This window comes from Anneissia japonica, unplaced genomic scaffold (assembly GCF_011630105.1).
Source record: "Anneissia japonica isolate Jap-2015-1 unplaced genomic scaffold, ASM1163010v1 scaffold287712_len2945570_cov188, whole genome shotgun sequence".
In the NCBI taxonomy this organism is placed as follows: domain Eukaryota; kingdom Metazoa; phylum Echinodermata; class Crinoidea; order Comatulida; family Comatulidae; genus Anneissia; species Anneissia japonica.
The window spans coordinates 1,253,027-1,265,529 of record NW_022704401.1 but is presented as its reverse complement, the minus strand read 5'-3'; the positions used below and the strand labels follow the sequence as shown (position 1 = coordinate 1,265,529).

The 12,503-nt window shown below is 36.1% G+C and overlaps 1 protein-coding gene across 1 annotated transcript in view; it reads right to left on the bottom strand.

Moving 5' to 3' along the window:
- Window positions 1–5,237: 5,237 nt before the first annotated feature.
- LOC117104668 (isotocin receptor-like) overlaps window positions 5,238–12,503 on the bottom strand; it is a 17,275-nt gene continuing 10,009 nt past the window's right edge. The window contains exons 2-3 of the mRNA XM_033245550.1: window positions 8,499–9,645; window positions 5,238–5,862 (exon numbers count right to left, since the gene is read on the bottom strand). Coding sequence (XP_033101441.1) covers window positions 5,576–5,862; window positions 8,499–9,495 — 1,284 coding nt within the window. The 5' untranslated portion in view covers window positions 9,496–9,645 and the 3' untranslated portion in view covers window positions 5,238–5,575. The remainder of the gene's footprint in view (window positions 5,863–8,498; window positions 9,646–12,503) is intronic.

Below are 12,503 nucleotides of genomic sequence, written 5' to 3'. Positions count from 1 at the left end.
CGTAAGGACTTTTTAAATCCATCTTCCGGACAGAAAAACAAATGATTATTAAACGTATCTTTCATTTCTAAGTTGGCCTTGTGGACAGACTGGTAGATGTTGGCGAACAGGTTGATCAGAGACCTTTGCAGTGATGATTTCTTCAAAAATTCCATTGTATTTTGGTGGTTCATGCACACCAAAAGACACTATGGTATCTTTGAAATTTGTTTTTCACTTTCTGAACCAGATCAAATGTCATATGCCCTCCATACTCAAACTTTAGGGGGAGGGGTGCCGGCCCGGCCCCGCCCCTCCTTTTGGAAGGTAAAAGAAAGAGAAAAAAATTAAGAAAAAAGTATAGCCCAGACACTTTAAATGGTATTTTTGGGCGTCTAGAACACGAACATTTTCGGACCCCCTAGGAGAGTGTTGTCTCGATCGGCCCAACTTTCGGCCCCCACTCCTTTTTGGACATCTCTGGATCCGCCCCTGTAAAGTTCTTATTCTAGGGAGAATAAGAAGCTTCTAGAAGTTTATCGACAGAATAAATCCTTAGTGGAACAACCTTTACCATGAATTGTATGAACTGACTGCGGACCGACACAGATCACTATGTTGTGTGTCAACAAGAACTGTCGGCCATGACGGAGATAGGACAAACAAACCGAGGCTTATTATTATTTTTGCGCCTCATTCTACTACTGTACTCAATATTCATATTTGATTAAAAATTATGTAACAAGTTAGTATATGGTTGACAGAAAAATTTTTCTTATTTTGTAAATTCAGAATAGTGGTAGAATGGGGTGTTTATTTATAAGCTCTTGGATTTGCTATTACTGTTGAGGGGATGTTTGAAAAAAACGGGAAAGGATATTAAAACACAGATTTTCAAATATATAACAAACTATGTTAATGTTGTTAGCACGGCCTACAGTGTGAATAAAGGTTGTTGCATGTTGGTATTGAACGCTGTGACAACGTAGGCCTATTATAGCTATTTTTGTCAAACATGTATTGTTGACTTTGAAATTAGACCTACCTGGTGAAACATTATTTTGATTTTTGATAATCCAAATATTGTATGAGTTGAAATTGACTGGTATTTAAAATGGTTTTGTAAATACATTGCACACTTGATTTTTAACAACAGAGAATTATTAATTTAGTCCTACATATGAGCAGGCAGACCTATAAACGATGGCTATGTTAGTTTAATAGTATGTATATAGATTGTGACCCAGACACACGAAAAAAAAAAGAGTATTTTGCTCGCAGTTACACTTGATCACAATGTCATCAAATATAACTGCGCGCAAAATACTCTTTTTTTTTTAATTGCCAACTCCAGATTAAATTAATCCAGTTATGCGTGTGTCTGGGTCACAATCTATATACATACTATTAAATTAAAATAGCCATCGTATATAGGTCCTGCTCACAAGTAGAACTAAATTAATAAGTTACTCTGCTGTTAAAAATCAAGTGCAATGTATTTACAAAACCATTTCGAATACCAGTCAATTTCAACTCATACAATATTTGGATTATCTAAAATCAAAATAACGTTTCAACAGTTAGGTCTAATTTCAAAGTCAACAATACATGTTTGACAAAAATAGCTATAATACGTTGTCACAGCGTTCAATACCAACTATGCCACAACCTTTATTTACAGTGTAGGCCGTGCTAGCAACAAACGTTAAAAAAAATATAGGTCTATTATAAACCCTATATTTTTTAACGTAACGTATTGTTAATGAACGAATTAAAGTGAAAATTTTAATTAGGTGAAAGTTAATATAATAATGAATCTTATATTTGCCGCCTTTAATAGTTAAGGATAAGTATCAACAAGAGTGAACAGAACAAAAAATTAACTATCACTGCCCTCGCCCCACTTCCTGTTAAAAAAAAAAAGGCCTAGATGCCTTGAATGAATTTTAAGGAGTTTTTGACGGTCTTTACCGTCGTACGCAAAATAATTTGTTAAAAGTTTATGGAGTTTTTTTTAACTTGCTTCCCACCCTGTCCTACTAATACTTACAACAGTATCATCGTCAACATTTTGTAATAGAATTTTTGTCATTTGCAGAACCCAACGTGAAAAGAAATTTAACACCGTCACAGACAATTGCCACCTGTTATCAATCATATCACATGCGAGTATATTCCTAAGATATTACTTATTCGCATACCTGTACAGGTGCTCATGTCATTTCAGGGGCAATCATTGTTAGTGATACATCGCAGTTAATATTATATCGCATATCGCACAATATACGGTTCTCTTAATAAGAAGGTACATAGATCCCAATATAAATTACGTTGGAGACTTTGATACTCGCAATACTAATTTAAACGTAATAAAGACTATAGTTATAAAACTCAGAAGGTCAGCGAAAGGTTATGTTTAACGAGTATATAAGGCCCAAGGGTACATTGAAATAATATAGGACATGTGCCGTAAGTATTTGCGTCGCAGTGTAAAATAGTAGCAGTAGCAGAACGGTTAGCATGACAAACTATAAATTGATTTTCATATAATTACTGAAATGAAAGATAATAATAATAATAGTAGTAAAAGCTAAATAATAATAGGCCTACTATTAATAATAGTTCAAATTGTGTAGGCCTATAGCGCAAATTATAGAATGGTAAAATAAAATGCGCTTATGAATGCAATTTATGGTGTTTCCTTAAAAAGTAATGTGATGTGAACATAGACTCCCATCAAAATCCTGTTTTACATTTTACTCACTCTCCTGTGGATAGCGGGGTCCTGTCACTGCCAAATTATATAGCAGTAAACAGTACAAATAAGATACCGTAAAACATGGAATTGAAGCCCTGGGCTTCTTTTTTTTTCCGAACTTTGGATGGGCTTCTTTTTGAGATGGGCTTCTTTTTCGAGGCTACTTTTGCAAACTTAAATAGAGGATTTCAATTCCAAGCGGGCTTCTTCTCGAGATTAAGACCACTGGGCTTCTATTCGAAGTTTTACGGTATAGCAATGGCAGTAGCAGGTACAGTAACAGGCCCGTAACCAGCTTCTTCCAAGGGGGGGGGGGTATTCTGGGCGTGAAGTCCACAGTCGAAGCCCCGGTGGGGTCGGCGAAACCCCCAAAGCAAGAGGATTTTTGTGCTTTATGGTAAATAATGCTATATAGTGTATAGGAGTTACATGACCTCCAAAACTAGGCCTAATTAACGAGTAGGTGGAACCGGAAGAAGAACAACTTAATTTATACATAGAGAAAATAGAACAGTCACTATCAGGAACGTAAATCACATTATATTATGGTAATAACTGGGGGTTTTTTGCCGGTTGGGGTTAACCATTTTTGACTTCCGTAGTGCAGCACTAGTAGCAGTTAGTAAGTAGCAGTCGTAGTACTGTAGTAGTAGCAGTAGTGGTAGTGTAGTAAGTAGGCCCTAGCAGTGGTAGTATGCAATACAAAATACTGCTGCACGAATCATAACTTTCACAAACAAACGCTCACACATCACATCCATTATACATAATCTTCATTGGCTTAAAATCGATGACCGGATAAGCACAAAATTCTCCTCTTGACTTTCAAAGCTCTCACCTTTGTACAACCATCCTACTTATTTGAACTTCTTCCCAAATACACCCCTTCTCGTTACCTTCGATCCTTTCACCAATGCCTTCTATCTATTCCCCGTACCAACTTCAAAACTATTGGTAACAGATCTTTCACATTTGCAGCTACTACCGTACTCTCTGGAACTCTCTACCATTACAATTTAAGCAATCTTCAACAATATCCACTTTCAAAGCTAACATCAAAACATTATTTTTTAAGGAAACAACGTTCTCTAAAGCGCATTTGACTTTATCACTGTTTTATAATTTGCGCTATATAAATTCTCAATTATTATTATTATTATTATTATTATTATTATTATTATTATTAATTATTATTATTATTATTATTATTTATTATTAATAACTGTAGTATTAAAAAATTAAAATAATCGTTCAATATCCAATGAGACACAAAAAAACCCAGATTAACCCAGTTTTTGCTGATTTACATATATATTTTTACTAGAAAAAATCCTTATATTGACCAGTCAATTGACCAATCAATATGCAAGAATATAGCAACGGTGGTATTTATTGCGTCTGCTAACTTTTGAGGAAGCCTTTTGCCTTCTTAAATGTACAAAATAACAATTCAAATATTGAATTTAAATGTCAACAGAGGGGGTACATTTTGTAAGGCATAACCAGTCACGTCAATTTAGGTACTATGAACCTTTTCCATAAGCCCTGTCCCTGTCAGTCAGCGTCTGAGCGTATGCATTTATGTACATGTGTGCTTGTGCGGTTTGCGCATGCTCAATGTCTCTGTTCTGTTTGGTCAGTAGTCAAATTTGATTGATACATATAATAAAAGTTCATCGGGCTCCAAATCTTATCAGTTTGACTGAAGCTCTTCCACAACCTGTGAGGGGAATTTGTTTTCGGAGTCTATTTACCGAAAGTATATGATAACATTTTCACTGCTCTGTTGTCTACTTGGTTTTCTTTTAAATTTCCGCTCACAGATTGTGGAAATACAGGTTATTAGCGATTTTACCTATATTGGCGCGAAACTTCATTTGTAGATAACACGTGACACACGTCACGAGTCATGCAAAAGACGTAACAAGTGTCGAATGTGTAACAAAATTAAACATTGATTCACAATTAGGATGACAAACGATAGACATGACATTACCATCAATTTGTTTTCACTATCTGTTCACATACAAGGAAGTAGGCCTATAAACTAATAGATTACGTTTATTTGGAGTTAGGCCTGCTAATGTTATAAATGTCCATCACCGAACATGTCTAGAATTATATAGGCCTAGTAGCTTATTCAAGAGTAACTTCCGTTCCATTGGTCCAATGTATGCACGGATGCAAACGATAATGTTACTTGATGTGACTGTTACCTTAAACCATGTACACAATTTACATTCCATTAAATAATTTCAAGTATTGACATTCGAGACTCTCCTTCGATTACAATTCCAGGCATACAGCATACTTAAGATTCGCCTATTTGCACAGTAGGCTAATAGTACATCATTGTTCAATGATCTCACAGTGAATAAATGTTTTATCTCTTTATTAAGAACATTACTTAAAGCTCAAATGAACAAGCGCCATATAACTTAAGTACCTTATATATAGTAGTAAAACGCATTGCAGATGTAAGAGACAGTATATACTCTTATAGTCATTTTTACCATGAAGCGTCGAGTTGTGGCAGGTACCACGATGCTTCTTCGAACGTTTTACTTGTTACGAAAACTGTGACGAATAGGCCTAATACTAAACCTCAAATAACGAAACAGAGTATCTCACACGAAGTAAAACACATTATATCGGCAGAGTACCGCCTTATAGTACCAACTCTTATGTGCGTTACGGTATAGACCAGGTAGCATGTGTATGTTTTTTTAAACAGTAAATAAACTTGACATCACTCAAAGAAGGCATAGGCCTATTAACTATTGTTGAAGTACAGTATAATAAATACTTTCATGTTATAACTATAGGCTCAACTGTATTTCACTCATATGTTGTTGTTTCAACGTTGGTCGCTTTGTTTAGTGAATCGTACTTCTTGTTGTTGAGACGTATCGTCGACAAGCTCACGGTCTGCGGGACGGTTGAACTCGGCGTCGTCGTGCGAATTCGCTTGCTCTGCATATTCGTCTTCTGGTTGGTCAAACCCAAATATATGAATAGACGCTTCTTTAAATCAGAGATGGCGTTTCCACTGAACGACAAATATACCCAGGGGTTTGTACAGCTGTTAAGGCTTGCAAGCAGTAAGATGATAACAAACGGTTCACCTTTAGAATAAACACAGAAAAGAAAAAAATATTAGCATGATGCTACCCGCTGATTGAAATTGATCGTTTGTCATAGCATGTTAATTTCTGACGTCCTATGAGAATAAAAACTCGTGGGATTGAGTACTCATTTTTTATCCAACTCATTAACTCATTAAAACAATTTATTTCTACATATGTGTGGTATGCCTCACTACAGGAGATAAATGTTCTCAGACAGGCAAACGAAACTGTAACGTGTTGGGTCAATAATATTTTTGTTACACCCAACTGTGTTGAAGTGTTAGGCTTACTTGACCTTTTAGTTTTTGATAACAAATGAGCAATCAGTTGCAGTAATGGTAGTATTATTAACATTATTCAATCCTAAATGACGAGATATTAAAATGACATACGCAAAAGAAAAACACGAAACGATAAACATTAAAACATTATATAAATGTGCAGTTTAGGCTTATACCAGTTAAAAAAAAAAAAAAAAAACGCGCAGACAATTCAATCCAGCAAATGACGAATTAATATAACATAAGTTGAAAACTATACATTGAAACATTACGTGAATAAGCAGTGTATCAGAGAAACATTTAATAAATAGGAAAATGCGTAGAAAAAAACAGCACTGTTTAATTAAATTCAAAATTGTCTTAGGTCAGAATAATTGCACCCAAGCAGGAAGAAGGTATGCCTACAATAAGCCATTTATCTAATGTATTCAACATAATAAGTCCGATGTTTAAGAAGTTCCGGTTGCTTTATTGTAATTATTACATATGGACACTCACGATTCTAGTAGTACTTTCGTAGGCCTACAGTTGCAGTACAGGTCTACAACTGTGCATTAATCAATACCGTATATGTTTGCCTCAAAATGACTAGGCCTATGTATTGCACCGCATGTCCCGTTTATCTATGTCGGGTTTTTGGAGGGTTAATTATGCTTATTTGATTTCAAAATGTAGGAAACAGTTGGAAATCGGGTTTGGTAGGTTGGCATTTTACTCTAGGTGGGTAGGTAGGCCTAATGGAACTTCCAAAAAAGCCCCGCCCCTTGGATGTTGTTGCTAAGATATCACAACGTAAGTTAATGTACGTCACTCGTGTTAGACACGCACGTATTCCTGGCACTGTTCTGATTGGTCATGTTAAGTTTGATTGACAGTCGGAAAGGTCCATTCTAGAGTTCATTGTACAGGTATTAATTAAATATTGGAAAGTGGTCTTTTGACACATCATATAAAAACATTTTCGGCTTTCATGGAAGCGGTTAAAATAGAGGACGCAAGGTTCGGGCTCACAATCGTAAGGCCGGGGTTTCAAATGGCCGCCTTTATGCAAGACACTTTACTTAAGTGTGTTCCTCATTCCACCCAGGAGTATAGCAGAGTCTGGTAGGATGCATTTTGGGAATTGGATGCTACTTGTTTGTGCGTATTTTGTATTACAGTACGACGGAATTTTTTTAGGGAGAAAAGTTAAACATTGCACCAGCTTAATTGCCAATTTAAGCCATAAAATCGCAACAGGAATTGCTACACGACGCAACTGGGGAGGCTCCAAAAGTTGTCGGCGACAAATCGGCAAAGTTGAACCAGGTTCAACCTTCCCGACTTGGCGAGGAATTGCAACTATTGTCCAATCATCTTCCAATCTTCGGGTGACTGTCGGCAATAGGACGCAGCCTAGACGCAGATTTTATGGAAACCATGTTTCATGGATCAATTCACATAAGTAAGGATTAAACAATACCGGTGATATGATGAGTGATACAAATTTCTTTTGGTTTATGAATGATTGAGAATCAGAGTATACGCTGATATAGTGATGACGTACCGATTATAGCTAATCGGAATAATTTTCCGGAGGCTATAGATCGACGAATTTCGCATTCAAAATTGAGTGATTATACCTTTTCACTGCTGTTTTAGTTGTATGTTTGTGATGTTAAAGTAGAAATATTGAATGCGTGGTTTGATTGTCAACCAATCATTATGCTTGTTTTATGCACTATGGGCTTGCCAATTATGATAAGGCAAAAATACTTTAATTAGGCCAACAAATTGGTCAATGTACGACTGTGGACCTATTGATGTTTCAGTTCTTTTTTTTCCAATATTTTAATTAAACTTTTTGTTCTTTCTGTCTAATAAACATAGGTTTAAATTGGGAACCGAGTTTACTATTCCCTCGATTTTTCAGTGATCTCAATTTAATGTTGGAAATCAATTAGTTCATTAAGCCTAATGGTAATAGCATGACCTTGGCCAATCTTGTTTGATTCGGGAATATATACGAATCATTGATAGAGAGTTGGATATATTATAAGCGGAGTTTATTGTTTGCCAATAGGCCTATCTACAATAATTGCTCCCATGCGTGGGAAATCGTCAATGAATACGATAATAACAAGCTCATTCACTTCGAACCAGGAGTCTAGACCCAACCAGAAAACTCAATTATGTCAAAAATAAGGCCAAATCACTGATATATTTATGCATGTTCGGTTGTTAATGTTAAGCTATAAGGGATTTCTTATGTATTTGCGATTCTTTGAAAATTTTAATTTAGGCATATTTTTTGTGTGACAAAACACGGCAGTACGTGCCGCGAGATACATTCATAATGCCATACAAACTTACTATTTACTGGAGCATTTTGAGGGGCTAACGAGAACCAAAGTTGACACACAAACTGAGGCGACCAGCAGATAATGTATAGAGCAACAATCACCACTGCCATTTTGACGGTTTTAGTTTTTGCGCGGGAAATTGACCTCCCCGCGTTGTGTCGCCTGCTGTTTTCCAATCGCGCAGATCCGGTGTCCAGATTAGTCGTATGCTTGGTTCTCGCAATGAAGGGTCTCCTATGTTCCTGCTTCTCTCCACCTTCTTCACAATCTTTCTCCTTTAACCCTTTAAGGCCAATAACGTTCCTCCAAATTGTCACCGTAATGCGGACGTAGCAGCTAATGATGATAATTACTGGAATTAAATAGACTATCGAAAATACCATCAACATATAAGCTAATGAGCCTTTATCACTCTTAAACTTTTCATTACATTCATTCTGGTGACCAGTTGATTCCAAATGGAACAGTGCAAGCTGCGGTAGAGCAAATACAAATGAAATGGACCAAGCTAACATGACCATTAGACGTGACCTGCGCTCGTTATTCCCGCGTAAAGCAGCCATTGGATAACATATAGCAAGGTAGCGATCAACAGACATCATCACAAGCATATATGTCGACAGGTATATCGGGAACACTTGTCCAAACATGACAAAACGACAAATAAAATCTGGCGCCATAAATGATCTAGTAGCATCCATAATAATCTGCGGTAAGATATTGAAAAGAGCGACAAGTAAATCGGCCAGACACAAGTGCACGATAAAATAGTGCATACGTGTGAAGTTTCGTCGAAATCGCCAGAGCGCAATGATAACAATAGAATTACCAAGTATAGTCAGAACAAATATAATACATAATACAGTAACTTCAATTTGGGCCAATTGTTCGTTCCATTGTACGCCAGAGCTGGCGGTGGCGTTTTCGGAAGTGAGCAACGTCATTCCAGTCGTACCAAGATCTTCGGACGCACTAACCACCTCGACGTCTTGTTTGTTGCTCGCCATCGTGTATATTGAAGATTATTTCTACTCAACTTTAATTCAGTGGGAAAACGCCACTACGTCATTTGTTATCTTACTGTATAGGTTTACTTTAGTTGTCCCATGATACGTGCGTTGTAATGACACACCGTGGATTGTGATCTCTCGTGACCCCTGCAAAATATAATAAAAACAGAATTGGTCATACTAAATATGGCTTATATTATCTACTATTCTGTTATATTGTCTTTGTTTTGAAATCTGTAGGCATCTTGGAAATTGAAAATGGAACCAAACCCCATCACAAAGATTCGACGCGCAGATCCTTAATAAACTACATAACCGTTTTGTGTGTCCTGTATATGTGAAATCAAACTTAAAATGTTATAATCTCACTATTGACCTTCCGTCTACACAAGGATTTGCGTTCCGTGAGAGAGCTTGTTTTGGCGTTACGGTAATCCGCCGGCCGTCGGTGGCAGCCTGGTCAGATCGTCGTTGAAAAACGATCCGTCGCAAACGACGCGTCAGTCGCGGCGAGATTTTATGGAATCGCGTCGGCAGACAACCGTGCAAATTTATTTCCAAATTTATGGAAGACGAATTATTGACTCATTACAGTACATTTATATGAATGTTATAAATTTGTCTAGTGGGTGATGGCAACCGCAGAAAATAATTACATTCATAAAGCACTGAGATACTCGGCCTATATTTACAGATTGTATAATTGATGGATTTGTAAAACGCAATTGAAATGGTATATTTCAAACTACAAGTTTTGACATTTGATTGAAGTTCTTTAGAAGAAACAAATAGGTATATTGCTTTATTCTACTTTTAAGACGAGATTTATTAAATTGCAGTGCCTAGTAAATGTTCATGAGTTTGCAGTCAAACTTCGTACACCTGCAAACCCGATAGACCTATATTGAGTTCTACTGGTATTCTAGTTCAAATTAAATTCTTAGCTCGTGTGTATCAGTGACGGCAATAAATTGGTAAAATGTAGGAGAAAACGCAGATTTTAATATAGTATAATGGCTCACAGCATAGACATGTATGATCTTTAGTTACATAACCTGACACTAAAAACGTGTGTTTAAATCGTCGGGTCAGAAATAAAAGCAGAGCACTTATTTTGTAATATAATTTATGGTGTCATCGACAGGATAATGATGCGTGCAGGTAAAATAAACTCTAAAATAATTTCGGCATTGACGCCCCTAAGCATCAGGTGTCACTGTTATACTGGAGCTTAATTCTATCATAACACCCAGTGAATCAATGCCCTGCGTATTTGTCTTACCTTCATTTGCAGGTGTTTTGAGGCATTGCAAACGAAAATAGTCATAGACCTACATAAATAACATCTTTTGAGATGGCATGCACCTTCATACCTTCCTATTATAAAATAAAGTACAGGTAGTGAGTAGTAAGCAGTTGTCTGTCGCAATGCGCCCTCTGCGCGTCGCGTCATACCGTGCGAATACTTATTTGAAGAAAGGTGAAGGCGTCATGCGAAATTCAGCCTCTTGCTTTGCGATTTTCTTAATGTGTTTTATTATTATATAAGTGCCTATAACTATAAAGCAACGAACACAAGCAGGTGAATGAAGTATTTACATCCTGCGCATATACCGTACGTTAACCGTTTTGGTGAAACAGTACGGTATGTATTCAAGTACAACATTACGCTTCAGCTTTCATTATCGACAATATTTTAAAAGGAATTCGATGCCAACAGCACGTTTAATGACTTTCACTAATTGGAGTTGGATCATAAAGACAATAGTACATTTATAACAATTTTTAGTAATCTCCAATAATGCTGTAGGCCTAAACCAATGCTATTCTGTATAGTTTAGACCTAGTTATTTTCCGATATGGACACTGAGATACAAAAGAATCGACTAAGATGATAAAATGCTACCGATCGAATAACTGGAAATTGTAGATGATCTGACTGACATTAAAACTCATAGGGCGTATGCAATGGTATCCAGGTACCCGGGAGACACCCCTGGGAATACCAAGACGGCGATGTGGATAGTCTTGTCGTACTGGACCACCGTATTTTGTAGCTTACGGTACCAATCACTCTGTATATTTCGATAGATCTTGTTCTTTACTCGTTTGATAAAAGAAGCATTAAGAGCTATTATTATTATTATTATTATTATTATTATTATTATTATTATTATTATTATTATTATTATTATTATTATTATTATTATTTATTATAATAATAATAATAATAATAATAATAATAATAATAATAATAATAATAATAATAATAATAATAATAATAATAATAATAATAATAATAATAATAATAAGGAACATGGGCGCTGAGGATTGTAGCCGATTGGACAATATGATTGTCACTACAGAAGCTGGTAGGCCTACCCGCAGGAGAACTGCAAATATTAGACTGTTGCGGTAAATTTCAAAGTTCCATCAATAGGAATAGTAATAGTAATTAAGTATAGTATAGCCTACAAATGAATGACAGCTCGCATGATTATTATTACTAATTAAAACCCATATGTAAATACCGATCACCAACCTTTTACGGCGAGTGTAAATACGATCAAACACATAATATAATTACGTAGATGGGTCATTAGTGACATTATTAGAGCACGGAGGGTAGGAAATTCACCTCCATGAATGGCGTGAACGATCGCCTGATATATAAAATTTGAAAAATGAATGCATCATAGTCGTGAAATATATAGAAATCGTTGTCATTTCGAAACTTTCATTTACTGCCTGAATGAAAAGCATTATTGTTATTAACGTCTGTGTTAACAACAAAGTAATTTGCCTATCCGTGACGTAAGGTTATGTGAAGTACGTCATAGATATTTGAGTAACTAGCTGTACGACAATGATGTAGTGTTATGTGAATACTGTCAACTTTAATTTCATAAACTAAATCAAGGAGCTAGCTTTATTTCTTTATAGCTTCGCGTAAAATGTGCATTAGGACAAGGTTGGAAGTGAAGCCGCACAGGCTTCCTGTGAAA